This window comes from Leucopleurus acutus, assembly GCF_964270905.1.
Source record: "Leucopleurus acutus genome assembly, chromosome: 21".
NCBI lineage: Eukaryota > Metazoa > Chordata > Mammalia > Artiodactyla > Delphinidae > Leucopleurus > Leucopleurus acutus.
In genome coordinates this window covers 6,418,078-6,437,271 of record NC_139163.1, presented here as the reverse complement: position 1 = coordinate 6,437,271, position 19,194 = coordinate 6,418,078, and the positions used below count along the sequence as shown (strand labels likewise).

Here is a 19,194-nt window from a genome sequence, read left to right as displayed (position 1 = left end):
TTATCGCACTGCTGTCACTGCGGGCCTTCCCACAGCAGGCCTGACCAGTCTCCGTTGCCAGCAGGAGTCCTCTTAGCCGCCCGAAGCCAAGGTCTGCAGCACCTGCGAGGTACCGCTGGTCACCGGTGCGCCCCTCGGAAAGGGACATCTCGGCTTAAGGGTCCATCCCGGGGTCCAGGGGCCCTCAGGTGTGCAAGCAGGAGGTGGGGCGTTCCCTCAAGTCAATCTGCGCCCAGAGCCGGACCAAGGGGCACAAGGCCGCCCGGGCCCCTCCTCGGCCAACACCCACCTTCAACCCGCTCCGCCCGGAAGTCGCCGCTTCCCTTTGGGGAGGGGCTGGGGGGGAGGGCAAGCTTTGGAGCATGCGTAGTAGCCAGAGCGGGCAGTCCACGCGTCCGGGCGGCAGTTGCGAGTCGACTGTCAGCACGACTCGACCAATCGGGAGACGAGTTCTTGCCGCTGAGCCCCGCCCGCGGAGGGGGACTATGGTAACGGGCGGCCAATCAGGAGTCGTGTTGTTGGCGCGGAGCCCCGCCCCCGGTAGGGGCATAGGGTGACGGGCGAGGGTCATGGGGTGTGAGTGATCCTGAGCTCTCGACCCCCCGAGGGCCGCGTCTTCCTCTTGCCCCGTGGCCTGGAGCAGCGCGCCGGGCCCCTCATTCGCCAGCCCGCCCACCGTCCAGCGGCGACGCGGCCCATGCGGCTGGGGGCGGAGGCCGGATCCGGCGCGGGCTGGGCGTCTCAGGGGCGGCCGGCGGCCCGGCGAGGTGAGGGGGCGGCGGCGGGGCCCGGCCCAGCCCGGTGATTGGCCGCCGACTGAAGGCCGCCGGGCGGCCGGCGGCGGCGGGGCGGGGAAGAGCCGGCGGAGCCTTCCTCGTGCGGAGCCGGGAAGATGCTGCTGTCCCTGGTGCTCCACATGTACTCGATGTGCTGCGTGCTGCCGGCCGCCGTGCTCCTGGGCACGGCTCCCACCTACGTGCTGGCCTGGGGGGCCTGGCGGCTGCTCTCCGCCTTCCTGCCCTCGCGCTTCTACCAGGCGGTGGACGACCGGCTCTACTGCATCTATCAGAGCATGGTGCTCTTCTTTTTCGAGAACTGCACCGGCGTGCAGGTGAGGCCCCGCCCGCCGCACCTGCAGCCCCTCCCTGCGTCTGGGGCCCTGGGGGGGTCGCAGGCGCATCCCCCAGCTGCCACCCACCCAGCGTCCGTCCAGGTAGTGTAGGCTCGCCCCGCCGTGGCGGGCAGATCCGGCCCCGGGAACACGTGCCATTACGCCGTCCTCCCACCGTGGGGGCAGTTTCACGTTCTCGCTTAGGGTTTGGCCAGGTGCTTCCTTGCGGGTACTCCAGGATTACTAGGTAGCTGCGGTAACGCTGCTCTGCGGCCCCAAGCAGGATCCACCGCCCGCCCTCCCCCTCTCTTGCAACTGCCTGTCTTGCTGGGAGAAGTAGGTGCAGATGAACGTTTAAATAGGGCAAGCAGTTGACAGCTTCTGGCGTTTGGTCTAAGAAGATGGTAATGGTTGAACTCAACAGTGCGCTTTTAAAAATCGGACACCTTTTCTTGAAACAGATTGGTGTTACTGTTTGGGCGAGAAGTACAACTTTGTTTTGCATTCTTCCGCAGTGCAAGTGAAAGCTGGGCAAGGAAATTAATCCATTTGTTACTGTAGAAGCCTTACCGGAGATAAAATTCTTGCCAACTTTGACTAGGCTTACATGTGTGGCTAATCTTTTGTCTGCTTACTTTCTGTTATTTTCTTTCTCTGTAGAGATTGGATTTGTAGATTAAATTTGTAAAACAAACAAAAGTAGAAGGCCCTTTTAACTCCATTTAATTATTTGAAGTCTCTTACACAGGAATAACAGTTGTGTTTTCCTTCTGTTCCCCAATTTGAAAAAAAAAAAAGAGAGCTTAATTCTTGGTTTTCCTTATATTCAGTTAGTCCTCTTCTTTTCTTTTCTTGGTGGGGATGGGTTGGAGTGAATGGGGTGGCATTATTTTGTCTTTTTGTCTTTCTTTTCTCCCCCTAGAGCAGCTGCTTTCAGCCTTTTGTCCACCAGCTACCATTTTGAATTTATAGTTGCATTGCTGTTGATTCCTGATGACTCTATGCGTTTGCCCCAGTTGGAGGTTTGGGGGAAGGGAACTAGAAGCCAGGGACTGTGTTTAAATCAGTATCTATAAGTGTTTCCTAGGAAAGAAAGAAAGATCACTTTTCCAGATACTGGTTTCCTGATAATTGACTTTTTCAATGGGCCACATTTAAAATTTTCACTAATTCAGACCAGTCATTTCCCCACTCTGTTCTTACCTCACCACGTTTGTCTAAATGTATGGTTTTATCATGATAAGTATTCAATTTCACATCATATGACAACTGGCCTGGGCTAGGATACAGGATCAGAATATACGACAGTCATTTACCTCTTAGAAAAGTAATTCTACCTATGGTGGGTTTTAAAATTTTCGTTAAAAAGCATATAATATGTCCCATGCAATGTAACATATACCATTGAAGTAATTTGTGTTTACCGAGTTTCTTATTTTAAAAAAATGACTGTAAAATTTCACAGTATTTCTCAAATTGTATATCTTACCTTATATTTGTTCCGTATAGACCTCCAATTTATTGTTTGAGTTCTCAGCACATGGTTTTTAAAAAGTTTAATCTGATGATGATCAACGGACACTCAGTTCTAGGATTCCTAACAAACTTCATCAAGGAACCTGCGTGAAATAAAATTTTGAATTATAATTGAGGGCCATCAGACATCCTTTTATAAATACATGAAGAACCAGTATTCAGTTATAATCTTCTAAATGTCAGAATTCATTTTTCTTTATTAAAAAAATTTTTTTTGTTGCTCTTTCCCCTCCTTCTACTGGAATACACCAAAAACTGATCATTGATATTTGCAGGCCAAAATATCTAGTGATATTTATTTCTAGGCATATGCAACATGCCTCGTCATTAACACCCTCTAAATATTTTAGTCACCATTTTCTTCCTGCTGAAATCAGTACTTTAAAATATATTTTACACTAATGGCTCTGTCTGCTAATCCCCACTTCCCCAAATGCTAACATGATACATTATAACAATCAAAAGTAAAATTTGATATAAAATAAATTTAGTTTTTCAGCTGACCTGCTTCAAGTATAAATTAGTTCAAATAACACTGGAAGAAAAACATAGAATTTAAGTCTAAGATTTTAACGTTTTATATATATATTGTGTTCAGTTAGAATACCCTTAACTTCTCTAATAATTTATACATTTACTTGAAAGATTGTTTCAGTTTCCTCAGAAACCCTCAAGGCCTTCATGTCTAGAGGCCATTTATAACTAGTTCTTTCTTTTGGTAGCACTGTGTCCTCAAAAATAGTCCTAAACTCTTAATGAATTAAATTTGTATTTTGTATCTTGTTGAAAAAGCAGCTAAACTGTTGTATTTGAATGAAACATGTTTATTTAGAATCAGAGAAGGGACCTCACAAGTCCAACACCTTTTTTTTTCCAAGTCTGGATTCTTTCTGCATTTCTGCTAAAATGTTGCCCAGATTCTTCTCAAATATCAGTAGTTCTAGATAGAATATAAATTGTTGCTTGTGTCCTTAATTTTTTTTTCTCTGTTTATTTATCATTCATGTTAAGACCTTTAAAGACCTTCCTACAGTTTAACTGGGAGTAACAGAGCCAGGGAGATCTGGATGTGCTTCTGGGTTTGCTTAAGTAGAATGACACAAACCTTTAAGAGGAAATTAAACATTTCTCAATCAAATGTGATTCTAGTCTAACACAATTTAAGTCTGGCCAGGGAATAGACTTATAAGAAACTCTTAGAGAAATGTAATTAGAACCTTGTTTCTATACTTTCTATAAATATAAATCCTGGACTGCGCAAGACAGTTATTTTAGTTTGCATTTGTGCAAGATTTTTTAAAATACCTTATTTTTCTGTTATGAGTCACAGGTACAATAAAATATTCAAACACTGCAAAAATATATTGAGAAAGTTAAAGTTCCCCTTACCTACACACACCTTTCCTAGGCCTGCAACAGTTTGGTGTGTAACTTTGGATTTCTGCCAAGGGCTTTTATATAAATGTATGAATTGTGGGAAGACTCCTTCTCCATTAAATTAACTTCTTGGATGGGTTTTATAGTAACACCAAATATACCATAACCTATGGGAACACCTCTGTGCCATTGTTACAGAAAGCAAAAGAAAATATGACTCTCTATACACAATTTACTTTCCCTCTTTCGTAAATTTGTCTAATTTTGTAGAACTGAATACACTGAGAGTGGGCTCTTCTTAAATGGAATTATAAGTTAATTTTTCCTTTGATATTTTCTCATTATGGTTTTTTAAACAGAGGTTAATATTAGTGGTTAGACGATCCAAAACTAAGTAGTAACGTCTCAGAACCCGCTCTTTATTCATTCATCTGATATTGGAGTGTGCCCTGAATTCCAGGTCCTGTGCTGGACTATATGGGATGGAATGAAGGAAAACATAGACAAGGTCCCTGCCCTCATGGAACTCACATTCTAGTGGGACATGAAATATAAGAAGAAAGTTAAAATGCACTGTGTTCTGTGACTTTGTTAACCTAGTGGGTAGAGGTTGGGGGTTTGGGGAAATGTCCCTGAGCAAGTAACATATGCATTGAGCTCTGAAAAGGGCCAGTTTGGGAAGTATTGTAGTAATCCAGGTGAGAGATTATGGTCAGAGTCGTGGAAAGAGTGGGCACGGAGAGAATGGAAAAAATCCCAGAAGTATTTTAAGGTAGCTGATGGGGCTTTGTAGTTGGATACGGAGTGGAAAGGAGAGGATTGTGTTAGCAACACACCTAGCATTTAGTGAGCACTGACTGTGTGCCAGGTACTGTTGTCTTATGTGAGTCATCTCATCCTTACCAGATAGGTGCAATTTTTCCCATTTTACAGATTAGACAACTAAGGCACCCGGACTTGTAATGGTCAAGCCAGGATTTAGTCCAAGGCAGTCTAGCTTCAGGGTCCATTTTCCAAAGATGCTTTGCTAGGTGGTGTGGTTATATTTGTTGAGAGAACAGCCCCACTCTCAAGGTGTGCCTTCTAGGAGTGCCTTCTACTGTAACTGGCAAACAGTTACAGTAGAGGATAATACTGAAAGTAGAGTTTTTGTGTTTATTAGCTTTGTGCTGCAAAGGGAATGTGACTGCTGGGTTATTCAAGAAGCCATATCAATTGTTATGAACCTCTGTGAGTTTTTACTTCAAGCAGGAGTAGCATGGTGTGTTAAGGGAAAAGAGGTTCTCAACTGATAACTGAATGAAGATGAATACTCCTAAGCATGGCATTCAAGGCTGTCTGAATTCTTCCCTGGCCAGCTTTCCCATTCACTGATTTCACTGTAGCCCAACTACTGCTTCCTCACCAGTCCCTCCCCTAAATTACCAGTGCATTCTCAAGAATGTGCTTTTGGACTCCTCTGTACACTTCCTTCCAACTCGGGCAGCTTTTCCTCATCTGTCATGATCTCACCCCATCTCCATGTCAGGATCACTTATATGTCATATTAACATAGCATTAGCTTATTTTAATATATATGTTATCCCCTTTACAAGATTGTAGCCCCACGGAGGTGGCAATAAAGTGGAGAGTGACTTGCCTTGATTGTTCCCTTTTAACAAAAGGGCAGAGCACTCTGCAGGGAACAGTGGTCTGTGTTTCTGTGGAAATGTGGATGAGAATCTCACTTTTAAGGCATGGGGGCTCTTGAATGGCCCTCTAGTTGACAAGTTTTGATCTAACAGGGTCAACAGGTGGACTGAGTCAATTTGCTTTCTTTACTTAATAGATGGGGGGAGAAAACATGCACTCTACCCACAGAAGTAAGACTGAGAATAAGGTCAGAGACCTTATAAAAGAGGGGATTCTGGAACAGCTAGCAATGCAGAGAAGGCTTTGTTTACTTGTCAGTAAAAACTTGTACTTTTTGCAAGTTTTAAAGGTAAGCAATTCTGTAAGCTTTGTTTCCTCTGCTTCTTTGCATGGTCTAGCAGTGAAAACCCCAAATAAGCAGTGTTGCATGGGGATTTAGAGGGCTGTATGTGTGTGTAAGTGTAAGTGATAGTTGGAGGCAGAAAGAAATGAGGCGGGTGGTACCTGGAAAGGGGAGTTATGTTAAGTGCTAACCACATGTGAGGCACTAGCATTTCCATTGATAAATTAGTCTCTACGCTCAGCGCACAGTTTAGCAGTTAGAAAGAGGTCAGTTTTTTAAAAAATATATATTTATTTATTTATTTGGTTGTGCCAGGTCTTAGTTGCGGCTCATGGGCTCCTTTAGTTGTGGCTCACGGGCTCCTTAGTTGCGGCACATGGGCTCCTTAGTTGTGGCATGCATGTGAGATCTAGTTCCCTAGCCAGGGATCGAACCTGGGCCCCCTGCATTGGGAGCGCTGAGTCTTAACCATTGCACCACCAGGGAAGTACCCTTTTTTTTTTTTAACTGAAGGTATAATGAGATGTTACGAAATGACAAAATGAGCAAAGAGCTGAGGAAATACAGGAGTACTACAACTGAATGCAAGTGGTTGCTTAACTGAGGGAGGTGTGTGAATATAAGGAAATGATTCTTCCACGTTAGATGCGATGCACTGAATGCCAGCTCTTCGTGTGCTTACGTGTTGCTTTGCTCTCATTCTTAATTTGTATTTTTCTGTAGGAAAGTATTTTATGTCAGTTTTTCTCGAGTTTCTTATCTCCTTGTGGTTAATGTTCAAAGTGAAAGAATTGCATAAGCTTCTAATTTATGGGAAGCCTCATTTGACATTTTTTATTTGGAATTTTTGCAGATAATAATTTTGTTGTAGTCAAAAGATTTTTGGATCTTGGGTGAGAAACCTGGGTGTAATTCCTAGTTCTTTGCTATTCTCTGTCAGCTTGAATAAATCAACTTTTCAACTCAGCATTCTCATTCTTAAATGGAATACTTATTGTCATGTTATTTTGTGAAGACTAAATGAGATAATATGTGAAACTGCTGAGCTCAGTGACATCATAGATGCTCAGGAAAAACACGCCCTGTAAATGAGGACAATACAGAGAGACAGATATGACGAATGTATAAAAGGAAGTTTGTTCCATTTAAATGTTGCATAATAATTATTTTTGTGTACTGATTATTAGACAAATGACTATGTTTATATTTTAACATTGTTTCGGAGGGGCGTCATACTTTTCCTATTCAGGGAAAGGTTTCAAATTGGGCAGAAAAAGACCATAGTTTTGTGTGTATTACAGTAGAAGTCTTGTACTTGATCTTGAAATGATGTATTTCATTGGCACAGAAATACATTTAAAAATCATTTCAAATAATTATAAACGTCATAGAGTGTAAATTATATCTGCAAACTTATTTATGCTGCATTTCTTTATGGCTGCATTTGTATGTAATCAGAGACCTTTTTTTAAGGAAGAGAAATTATATAGATGTTTCTCCTATCCATTCATCATTTAACACGATTTTGAGTAAACAATCTGACTTTGTTGGATAATAATAAGAGCAACAGCTAACATTTTGGGGGACAGTTCCTATGATCCAGGAGTTGTGGCAGGTAGCTTACATGGTCTTGTTTACCTCACCACACCTGTGGTGAGTAGTTACCATTATTACATTCACTCTACAGGTAAGGAAAAATAGGCATGGGGAGGTTAGGGACTTCTGCTGCAGTTCACGTAGTTGGTGAGGGGATGGGCTAGTGCTCAGGTCCGAGGCTCAGTTTAAACCCAGGGTTTCTGCCCGGGCCCTTAGTGACTGGTGTGCTGTGCATAGAGGAGATAGAGCTGTCTGTAGCTGGGCCCGCAGATCAAACTGACAAGGCCAGATCCGCAGGAGAAGAGGCACACAGATTTAACGGGCGTTGATACTTTACGTGTAGTTTAATATTTTACACGCTAGGGTTTTTACTGGCCCCTCTCAGAAAAGAAGGGGAAACTAAAAGAGGCGGTTAGAGTCAGCTCAAGGCAGTAACCTGTGGAGGCACAGCTAGGTGCAGGAAAGGTGGGTTTGGGCTCCTAGGGCTGGTACATTGTGGGAAGGTCCCTAGGAAATGTATGGTAGATGAGGACTGTTAAGTAAGGCTTGCTGACTCATCTCCGTGCTGTCTCTGATCTTCCAGGTCCTCTAGGAAGGAAAAGCTTTACGAGTGTTTTTGATGTCACTGTTACAAAGTGAAGTTTAGGCCTCCTTTAGGCGGAAAAGGGGAGGGCAGAGAGCTGTGTGTGCTGCTTCTCAGTTGCCCTCAGCTCAAAATAATCCTCATGTCAAAGTGGCATGTTTTGGGGCGGCGTGTTCTGATCCCCTTCTACAGCATCATCTGTATCTAAGGACAGTGAAAGAAGTTTTTTTTAAAAAATTTCAATGTGCATGTGGAAAGGAAATGAATATTATTGAGATAAATAATATCTCAATTTTTTTTCTTTTTTTGAAGAGGAAGAGTGCTGTACCTTATGTGCCCAAGGCGGTGTTGGCTAGACAGTCCACCGTGTTAGACACGCGGTTACTTCAGCGCCCACTTTACCACCTCTCTCAGGACACAAAAGAGGGAGCCTATCAACTCATGGGAGCAAATTAAACACAAGGCGAAGATGCCAGCCACGCGAGAGGAGAGTGTCCACATTTAAATCCAAGGCTTCTGAAAGGCGCTGTGTCCAAGATAAACAAGCTTGTTTGACTAAAGCAGCATTGTAACTAGTGTGTCAGTCGCAATGAAGATAATCATTCAAAGAGCATTTTTACTGAATTAATAAAATGAAGAGAGAACATTGTTATTTTTCTCTAGAGGGACTTTACATGAGTGTTTTAAAAATGGAGGACCCCCAACTTGAACAATTATGATGACTTAAAATTACTTAGAGAATGAGGAAGAACCAAAAAGCCGTGTTTTTCACATGGCTTGTTCGAAGGAACAAATTACCTGCCAGAAAGTGATTGTAATTTGAAATACATGTACTAGAAGATTCACAGAATGGTGCCTTTAAAACGTCACTGGTGCATTTAAAGTATTTGTTTATTCCCCGCCTCTTTACTGTTGAAAATGAGGTTTAGCTTATCCACTTGTGAAAAATAAATGTGCAGCTTCTTGATTCAGTGAACATCTGTTGAAAAGCATTTGAGTGCTGGGCTCTGGGTCGAACAAGGATGCAGTCCTTGCCCCTGAGGAGCCTTTGGGCCTTGAGGGGGATGTGATGTGAGTTGGAAATAAAGATGCACAGCGTGACCGGGTTCGTTGTAATGCAAAAGGGGGAGAGATTAATTCTGAGGTCTGGGTTAGAAGGCAGGGGGGCTTCGTGAGGAGGTAAACAAGCGGAAAAGCTGATCTAAGATGACTACAATGAGAGAGCACAGGGGGCTTTTAGGTAATCAGAGAGTCGTTTAAGAATTTATTTGTAGGGGCATTTTGTAAGTTATTATTAAATTTTAAATTCGGAAAACACTACAGTTATCTTATTAATTATATACTTGTTAGTAAGATAGTAGTAACTGTCTTATTAAGTATTTTGAGAATCTGTACTCTTAAATGAAAACTTTTACTTGCCCTCCATGTTAGTAAATTTAAAAGCAAATAACCTTTTCACTTCAATGAACAGAAGAAGTTTGATAATTTTAAGTTGGAGTGAAATGCTTTTTCATTGAAGCCTCGGAAATAAATTAAGTGAAGGGCCTTAAAAACTGCATATATGTGGAACATAAACATTGTAACCATGCATTCCTTTCTTTGGATAATCCACATTTATTTGAAGTACTTAATAATTTGCGTCTATTGCAATAAGATTTACAGTTCATCATTTCATTTACTTTGCTTTTAGAGCTTGTAAATGTTTAAATATGAAGGGCTATTCTTTGTAACTTTTTATTTCTGTTGAATTCCAAACAAGTGATAATGACAAATAAAAAAGAAACAACTTAAGAGGCAATCCATCCAAATATCTACTTTGAGATCCTAAATTATGTTATGTCAGAGGCTTACCGTCTTCTTTTGCATCTTAATTGGAAATAGCTTTTATTTCAGTGAGATGCATACTGAAAAATAAACGTTAATAAGTATGAACTATGTATTTATTATTTTCCCTTCAATGGCTAGGAATTAAGATTTTGTTCCTTTCACATTTCGCCCATCTGTTTTGCCCACCAGAATTCATTACTTATCTTACTTTCTCTAGATAACCACTGAAGATCTATTTTTAAACACTGGGCATGTTTAACTTTGTTACTGAGATAAGCTAAATATAGAAAATGTCGATTGTTTGGAAGCCATTTAGGGATGGGGAAAATTAGTGAGTTTTACAGGGATTGCAGAGATGGCTTTCCTGCAAAGCTTTTCAGTTCATGTTTGTGTCTGTAAACAAAGTGAAAAACTGTGGCATTTTAAGGCCAGCTTGGTATATAGTATATGGACTAAGCCCAAGTAGTGGAGGTATGGCATCTTAAACTGGTGGTGCCCATTAACTGAGCATGGGTCACTGAACAAGGCAACTTGGGGGTTCTGTGCCTCAGCCTGCTAAAGCGTGAAATCAGAGAGCTGGACCAGATAGCGGCCAGACGTTGTTCTGGTGGCAATGCATGTACTGACTATATTCACTGTTGGGAATTGTTTGTCATGACATTAGATGACTGTGCTTATTTTTGTGGTTTCCTTTTCACCCTCAACATGCTTGTTTTATTTTAAAGTGGGATATATTGGGTTTTATAGGAGATAAAGTTTGCAGTGCTGTTTTCTGTATGATTGACACTGTAAATCTTGTGAGACATGCCCATTATTTAAATTTTTTTAAAAATAGATCTTTATTGGAGTATAATTGCTTCACAGTACTGTGTTGGTTTCTGTTGCACAACAAAGCGAATCAGCCATATGCACACACATGTCCCCATATCCCCTCCCTCTTGAGCCTCCCTCCCATTCTCCGTTTCCCACCCGCGTAGGTCATCACAAAGCACCGAGCTGATCTCCCTGAGCTATGCTGCTGCTTCCCACCAGCCAACTATTTTACACTCGGTAGTGTATATATGTCCATGCTACTCTCGCTTCTCCCCAGCTTCGCCCTCCCTCCCCGTGTCCTCAAGTCCATTCTCTATGTCTACCTCTTTATTCCTGCCCTGCAACTAGGTTCATCAATACCGTCTTTTTTTAGATTCCATATATATGTGTTAGCATATGGTATTTGTTTTCTCTTTCTGACTTACTTCACTCTGTATGACAGACTCTAGGTCCATCCACCTCACTACAAATAACTCAATTTCGTTTCTTTTTATGGCTGAGTAATATTCCATTGTATATATGTGCCACATCTTCTGTATCCATTCATCTGTCAATGGACACTTAGGTTGGTTCCATGTCCAGGCTATTGTAAATACTGCTGCAGTGAACATTGAGGTGCATGTGTCTTTTTGAACTATGGTTTTCTCTGGGTATATGCCCAGGGGTGGGATTGCTGGGTCATATGGTAGTTCTATTTTTAGTTTTTTAAGGAACCTCCATACTGTTCTCCATAGTGGCTGTATCAGTTTACATTCCCACCAACAGCGCAGGAGGGTTCCCTTTTCACCACACCCTTTCCGTCATTTATTGTTTCTAGATTTTTTGACAGTGGCCATTCTGACTGGTGTGAGGTGATACCTCATTGCAGTTTTGACTTGCATTTCTCTAATAATTAGTGATGTTGATCTTCCGCCCATTTTTTAACTGGATTGTTTGTTTTTTTGATATTGAGCTCCATGAGCTGTTTGTATATTTTGGAGATTAATCCTTTGTTGTTTCATTTGCAAATGTTTTCTCTCATTCTGAAGGTTGTCTTTTTGTCTTGTTTATGGTTTCCTTTGCTGTACAAGAGCTTTTAAGTTTAATTAAGTCCCATTTGTTTATTTTTGTTTTTATTTCCTACTCTAGGAGGTGGGTCAAAGAAGATCTTGCTGTGGTTTATGTCATAGAGTGTTTTCCTCTAAAAGTTTTATAGTGTCTGGTCTTACATTTAAGTTTTTAATCCATTTGGAGTTTACGTTTGTGTATGGTGTTAGGTAGTGTTCTAATTTCATTCTTTGACATGTAGCTGTCCAGTTTTCCCAGCACCACTTATTGAAGAGGCTGTCTTTTCTCCACTGTATGTTCTTGCCTTCTTTGTCGTAAATTAGGTGCCCATATGTGTGTGGGTTTATCTCTGGCCATTCTATCCTGTACCACTGATCTGTATTTCTGTTTTTGTGCTAGTACTGTACTGTCTTGATTGCTGTAGCTTTCTGGTATAGTTTGAAGCTGGGGAACCTGATTCCTCTAGCTCCCTTTTTCTTTCTCAAAATTGTTTTGGCTATTCGGGGTCTTTGTGTTTCCATACGAATTGTTAAATTTTTTGTTCTAATTCTGTGAAGAATGCCATTGATAGTTTGATGGGGATTGCATTGAACCTGTATATTGCTTTGGTTAGTATAGTCATTTTCACGATATTGATTCTTCCAATCCAAGAGCATGATAAATTTTTCCATCTGTTTATGTCATCTTTGATTTCTTTCATCAGTGTTTTATAGTTTTCTGAGTACAAGTCTTTCACCTCCTTAGGCAGGTTTATTCCTAGGTATTTTATTCTTTTTGTTGCAGTGGTAAATGGGAGTGTTTCCTTAATTTCTCCTTCTGATTTTTCGTTGTTGGTGTATAGGAATGCTAGAGATTTCTGTGCATTAATTTTGTATCCTGCAGCCTTACCAAATTCATTGATTAGTTCTAGTAGTTTTCTGGTGGTATCTTTAGGATTCTCTATGTATAGTATCATGTCATAGGCAAACAGTAGAGTTTTACTTCTTCTTTTCCAATTTGTATTCCTTTTATTTCTTTTTCTTCTCTGATTGCTGTGGTTAGGACTTCCAAAACTATGTTGAATAAGAGTGGTGAGAGTGGACATCCTTGTCATGTTCCTGATCTTAGTGGAAATGCTTTCAGTTTTTCACCATTGAGTATGATGCTTCCTGTGGGTTTGTCATATATGGCCTTTATTATGTTGAGGTAGGTTCCGTCTATGCCCATTTTCTGGAGAGTTTGTTTCATAAATGGGTGTTGAATTTTGTCAGAAGTTTTTTCTGCATTTATTGAGATGATCATATGGTTTTTATTCCTTGATTTGTTAATATGGTGTATCACATTGATTGATTTGCATATATTGAAGAATCCTTGCATCCCTGGGATAAATCACACTTGATCATGGTGTATGATCCTTACAGTGTGCTGTTGGATTCTGTTTGCTAGTATTTTGTTCAGGATTTTTGCATCTATGTTCATCAGTGATATTGGTCTATAATTTTCTTTTTTTGTGATATCTTTTTCTGGTTTTGGTAGCAGGGTGATGGTGGCTTCGTAGAATGAATTTGGGAGTGTTTCTCCCTTTGCAATTTTTTGGGAGAGTTTGAGAAGGATAGGTGTTAGCTCTTCTCTAAGTGTTTGATAGAATTCACCTGTGAAGCCATCTGGTCCTGGACTTCTGTTTGTTGGAAGATTTTTAATTATGGTTTGAATTTCATTACTTGTGATAGGTCTGTTTATATTTTCTAATTCTTCCTGGTTCAGTCTTGGAAAGTTGTGCCTTTCCAAGAATTTGTGCATTTCTTCATGGTTGTCCATTTTATTGGTATATAGTTGTTTGTAGCAGTCTCGTATAATCCTTTGTATTTCTGCAGTGTCAAGTGTGATTTCTCCGTTTTCATTTCTAATTTGATTGATTTGCATCGTCTCCCTTTTTTCTTGATGAGTCTGGCTTTATCTTCTCAAATAACCAGCTTTTATTGATCTTTGCTATTGTTTTCTTCATTTCTATTTCATTTATTTCTGCTCTGATCTTTATGATTTCTTTCCTTCTACTGACTTTGGGTTTTCTTTGTTCTTCTTTTTCTAGTTGTTTTTTTTTTTTTAAACATCTTTATTGGAGTATAATTTGCTTTACAATGGTATGTTAGTTTCAGCTTCACAACAAAATGAATCAGTTCTATATATACATATGTTCCCATATCTCTTCCCGCTTGCATCTCCCTCCCTCCCACCCTCCCTATCCCACCCCTCCAGGCGGTCACAAAGCATCGAGCTGATCTCCCTGTGCTATGCGGCTGCTTCCCACTAGCTATCTACCTTACGTTTGGTAGTGTATATATGTCCATGCCTCTTTATCGCTTTGTCACCGTTTACCCTTCCCCCTCCCCATAGCCTCAAGTCGATTCTCTAGTAAGTCTGTGTCTTTATTCCTGTTTCACCCGTAGGTTTTTCATGACATTTTTTTTTTCTTAAATTCCATATATATGTGTTAGCATATGCTATTTGTCTCTCTCTTTCTGACTTACTTCACTCTGTATGACAGACTCTAGGTCTATCCACCTCATTACAAATAGCTCAATTTCGTCTCTTTTTATGGCTGAGTAATATTCCATTGTATATATGTGCCACATCTTCTTTATCCATTCATCCGACGATGGACACTTAGGTTGTTTCCATCTCTGGGCTATTGTAAATAGAGCTGCAATGAACATTTTGGTACATGACTCTTTTTGAATTATGGTTTTCTCAGGGTATATGCCCAGTAGTGGGATTGCTGGGTCATATGGTAGTTCTATTTGTAGCTTTTTAAGGAATCTCCATACTGTTCTCCACAGTGGCTGTATCAATTTACATTCCCACCAACAGTGTAAGAGGGTTCCCTTTTCTCCACACCCTCTCCAGCATTTATTGTTTCTAGATTTTTTGATGATGGCCATTCTGACTGGTGTGAGATGATATCTCATTGTAGTTTTGATTTGCATTTCTCTCATGATTAGTGATGTTGAGCATTCTTTCATGTGTTTGTTGGCACTCTGTATATCTTCTTTGGAGAAATGTCTATTTAGGTCTTCTGCCCATTTTTGGATTGGGTTGTTTGGTTTTTTGTTATTAAGCTGCATGAGCTGCTTATAAATTTTGGAGATTAATCCTTTGTCAGTTGCTTCATTTGCAAATATTTTCTCCCATTCTGAGGGTTGTCTTTTGGTCTTCTTTATGGTTTCCTTTGCTGTGCAAAAGCTTTTAAGTTTCATTAGGTCCCATTTGTTTACTTTTGTTTTTATTTCCATTTCTCTAGGAGGTGTGTCAAAAAGGACCTTGCTGTGATTTATGTCATAGAGTGTTCTGCCTATGTTTTCCTCTAAGAGTTTGATAGTTTCTGGCCTTACATTTAGGTCTTTAATCCATTTTGAGCTTATTTTTGTGTATGGTGTTAGGGAGTGATCTAATCTCATACTTTTACATGTAGCTGTCCAGTTTTCCCAGCACCACTTATTGAATAGGCTGTCCTTTCTCCACTGTACATTTCTGCCTCCTTTGTCAAAGATAAGGTGACCATATGTGCGTGGGTTTATCTCTGGGCTTTCTATCCTGTTCCATTGATCTATATTTCTGTTTTTGTGCCAGTACCATACTGTCTTGATTACTGTAGCTTTGTAGTATAGTCTGAAGTCAGGAAGCCTGATTCCTCCAGCTCCATTTTTCGTTCTCAAGATTGCTTTGGCTATTCGGGGTCTTTTGTGTTTCCATACAAATTGTGAGATTTTTTGTTCTAGTTCTGTGAAAAATGCCAGTGGTAGTTTCATAGGGATTGCATTGAATCTGTAGATTGCTTTGGGTAGTAGAGTCATTTTCACAATGTTGATTCTTCCAATCCAAGAACATGGTATATCTCTCCATCTATTTGTATCATCTTTAATTTCTTTCATCAGTGTCTTATAATTTTCTGCATACAGGTCTTTTGTCTCCTTAGGTAGGTTTATTCCTAGGTATTTTATTCTTTTTGTTGCAATGGTAAATGGGAGTGTTTTCTTGATTTCACTTTCAGATTTTTCATCCTTAGTGTATAGGAATGCCAGAGATTTCTGTGCATTAATTTTGTATCCTGCTACTTTACCAAATTCATTGATTAGCTCTAGTAGTTTTCTGGTAGCATCTTTAGGATTCTCTATGTATAGTATCATGTCATCTGCAAACAGTGACAGCTTTACTTCTTCTTTTCCGATTTGGATTCCTTTTATTTCCTTTTCTTCTCTGATTGCTGTGGCTAAAACTTCCAAAACTATGTTGAATAAGAGTGGTGAGAGTGGGCAACCTTGTCTTGTTCCTGATCTTAGTGGAAATGCTTTCAGTTTTTCACCATTGAGGACGATGTTGGCTGTGGGTTTGTCATATATGGCCTTTATTATGTTGAGGAAAGTTCCCTCTATGCCTACTTTCTGCAGGGTTTTTATCATAAATGGGTGTTGAATTTTGTCAAAAGCTTTCTCTGCATCTATTGAGATGATCATATCGTTTTTCTCCTTCAATTTGTTAATATGGTGTATCACGTTGATTAATTTGCGTATATTGAAGAATCCTTGCATTCCTGGAATAAACCCCACTTGATCATGGTGTATGACCCGTTTAATGTGCTGTTGGATTCTGTTTGCTAGTATTTTGTTGAGGATCTTTGCATCTATGTTCATCAGTGATATTGGCCTGTAGTTTTCTTTCTTTGTGACATCCTTGTCTGGTTTTGGTATCAGGGTGATGGTGGCCTCGTAGAATGAGTTGGGGAGTGTTCCTCCCTCTGCTATATTTTGGAAGAGTCTGAGAAGGATAGGTGATAGCTCTTCTCTAAATGTTTGATAGAATTCGCCTGTGAAGCCATCTGGTCCTGGGCTTTTGCTTGTTGGAAGATTTTTAATCACAGTTTCAATTTCAGTGCTTGTGATTGGTCTGTTCATATTTTCTATTTCTTCCTGATTCAGTCTTGGCAGGTTGTGCCTTTCTAAGAATTTGTCCATTTCTTCCAGGTTGTCCATTTTATTGGCATAGAGTTGCTTGTAGTAGTCTCTCATGATCTTTTGTATTTCTGCAGTGTCAGTTGTTACTTCTCCTTTTTCATTTCTAATTCTATTGATTTGAGTCTTCTCCCTTTTTTTCTTGATGAGTCTGGCTAATGGTTTATCAATTTTGTTTATCCTTTCAAAGAACCAGCTTTTAGTTTTATTGATCTTTGCTATCGTTTCCTTCATTTCTTTTTCATTTATTTCTGATCTGATATTTATGATTTCTTTCCTCCTGCTAACTTTGGGGTTTTTTTGTTCTTCTTTCTCTAATTGCTTTAGGTGCAAGGTTAGGTTGTTTATTCGAGATGTTTCCTGTTTCTTAAGGTAAGATTGTATTGCTATAAACTTCCCTCTTAGAACTGCTTTTGCTGCATCCCATAGATTTTGAGTCGTCGTGTCTCCATTGTCATTTGTTTCTAGGTATTTTTTGATTTCCTCTTTGATTTCTTCAGTGATCACTTCGTTATTAAGTAGTGTATTGTTTAGCCTCCATGTGTTTGTATTTTTTACAGATCTTCTCCTGTAATTGATATCGAGTCTCATAGCGTTGTGGTCGGAAAAGATACTTGATACAATTTCAATTTTCTTAAATTTACCCAGGCTTGATTTGTGACCCAAGATATGATCTATCCTGGAAAATGTTCCATGAGCACTTGAGAAAAATGTGTATTCTGTTGTTTTTGGATGGAATGTCCTATAAATATCAATTAACTCCATCTCGTTTAATGTATCATTTAAAGCTTGTGTTTCCTTATTTATTTTCATTTTGGATGATCTGTCCATTGGTGAAAGTGGGGTGTTAAAGTCCCCTACTATGAATGTGTTACTGTTGATTTCCCCTTTTATGGTTGTCAGTATTTGCCTTATGTATTGAGGTGCACCTATGTTGGGTGCATAAATATTTACAATTGTTATATCTTCCTCTTGGATCGATCCCTTGATCATTATGTAGTGTCCTTCTTTGTCTCTTCTAATAGTCTTTGTTTTAAAGTCTATTTTGTCTGATATGAGAATTGCTACTCCAGCTTTCTTTTGGTTTCCATTTGCATGAAATACCTTTTTCCATCCCCTTACTTTCAGTCTGTATGTGTCTCTAGGTCTGAAGTGGGTCTGTTGTAGACAGCAAATATATGGGTCTTGTTTTTGTATCCATTCAGCCAATCTGTGTCTTTTGGTGGGAGCATTTAGTCCATTTACATTTAAGGTAATTATCGATGTGTGTGTTCCCATTCCCATTTTCTTAACTGTTTTGGGTTTGTTATTGTAGGTCTTTTCCTTCTTTTGTGTTTCTTGCCTAGAGAAGTTCCTTTAGCAGTTGTTGTAGAGCTGGTTTGGTGGTGCTGAACTCTCTCAGCTTTTGCTTGTCTGTAAAGGTTTTAATTTCTCCATCAAATCTGAATGAGATCCTTGCTGGGTAGAGTAATCTTGGTTGCAGGTTTTTCTCCTTCAACACTTTCAATATGTCCTGCCACTCCCTTCTGGCTTGCAGAGTTTCTGCTGAAAGATCAGCTGTTAACCTTATGGGGATTCCCTTATGTGTTATTTGTTGTTTTTCCCTTGCTGCTTTTAATATGCTTTCTTTGTATTTAATTTTTGACAGTTTGATTAATATGTGTCTTGGCGTATTTCTCCTTGGATTTATCCTGTATGGGACTCTCTGTGCTTCCTGGACTTGATTAACTATTTCCTTTCCCATATTAGGGAAGTTTTCAACTATAATCTCTTCAAATATTTTCTCAGTCCCTTTCTTTTTCTCTTCTCTTTCTGGAACCCCTATAATTCGAATGTTAGTGCGTTTAATGTTGTCCCAGAGGTCTCTGAGACTGTCCTCAGTTCTTTTCATTCTTTTTTCTTTATTCTGCTCTGCAGTAGTTATTTCCACTATTTTATCTTCCAGGTCACTTATCCGTTCTTCTGCCTCAGTTATTCTGCTATTGATCCCATCTAGAGTACTTTTAATTTCATTTATTGTGTTGTTCATCGTTGCTTGTTTCATCTTTAGTTCTTCTAGGTCCTTGTTAACTGATTCTTGCATTTTGTCCATTCTATTGTCCATTCTATCTCCAAGATTTCGGATCAACCTTACTATCATTATTCTGAATTCTTTTTCAGGTAGACTGCCTATTTCCTCTTCATTTGTTAGGTCTGGTGGGTTTTTATCTTGCTCCTTCATCTGCTGTGTGTTTTTCTGTCTTTTCATTTTGCTTATCTTACTGTGTTTGGGGTCTCCTTTTTTGCAGGCTGAAGGTTCGTAGTTCCTGTTGTTTTTTGTGTCTGTCCCCAGTGGCTAAGGTTG

General features: G+C 40.0%; 1 protein-coding gene across 2 annotated transcripts in view; it reads left to right on the top strand.

Annotated features, from left to right (window-relative positions):
• The first annotated feature begins 550 nt into the window (after positions 1-550).
• AGPAT5 (1-acylglycerol-3-phosphate O-acyltransferase 5) overlaps positions 551-19,194 on the top strand; it is a 69,665-nt gene continuing 51,021 nt past the window's right edge. For both annotated transcript variants that reach the window (XM_082863934.1, XM_082863933.1), the window contains exon 1: positions 551-1,111. In XM_082863934.1, the coding sequence (XP_082720060.1) occupies positions 893-1,111 (219 nt within the window). In that variant the 5' untranslated portion in view covers positions 551-892. The remainder of the gene's footprint in view (positions 1,112-19,194) is intronic.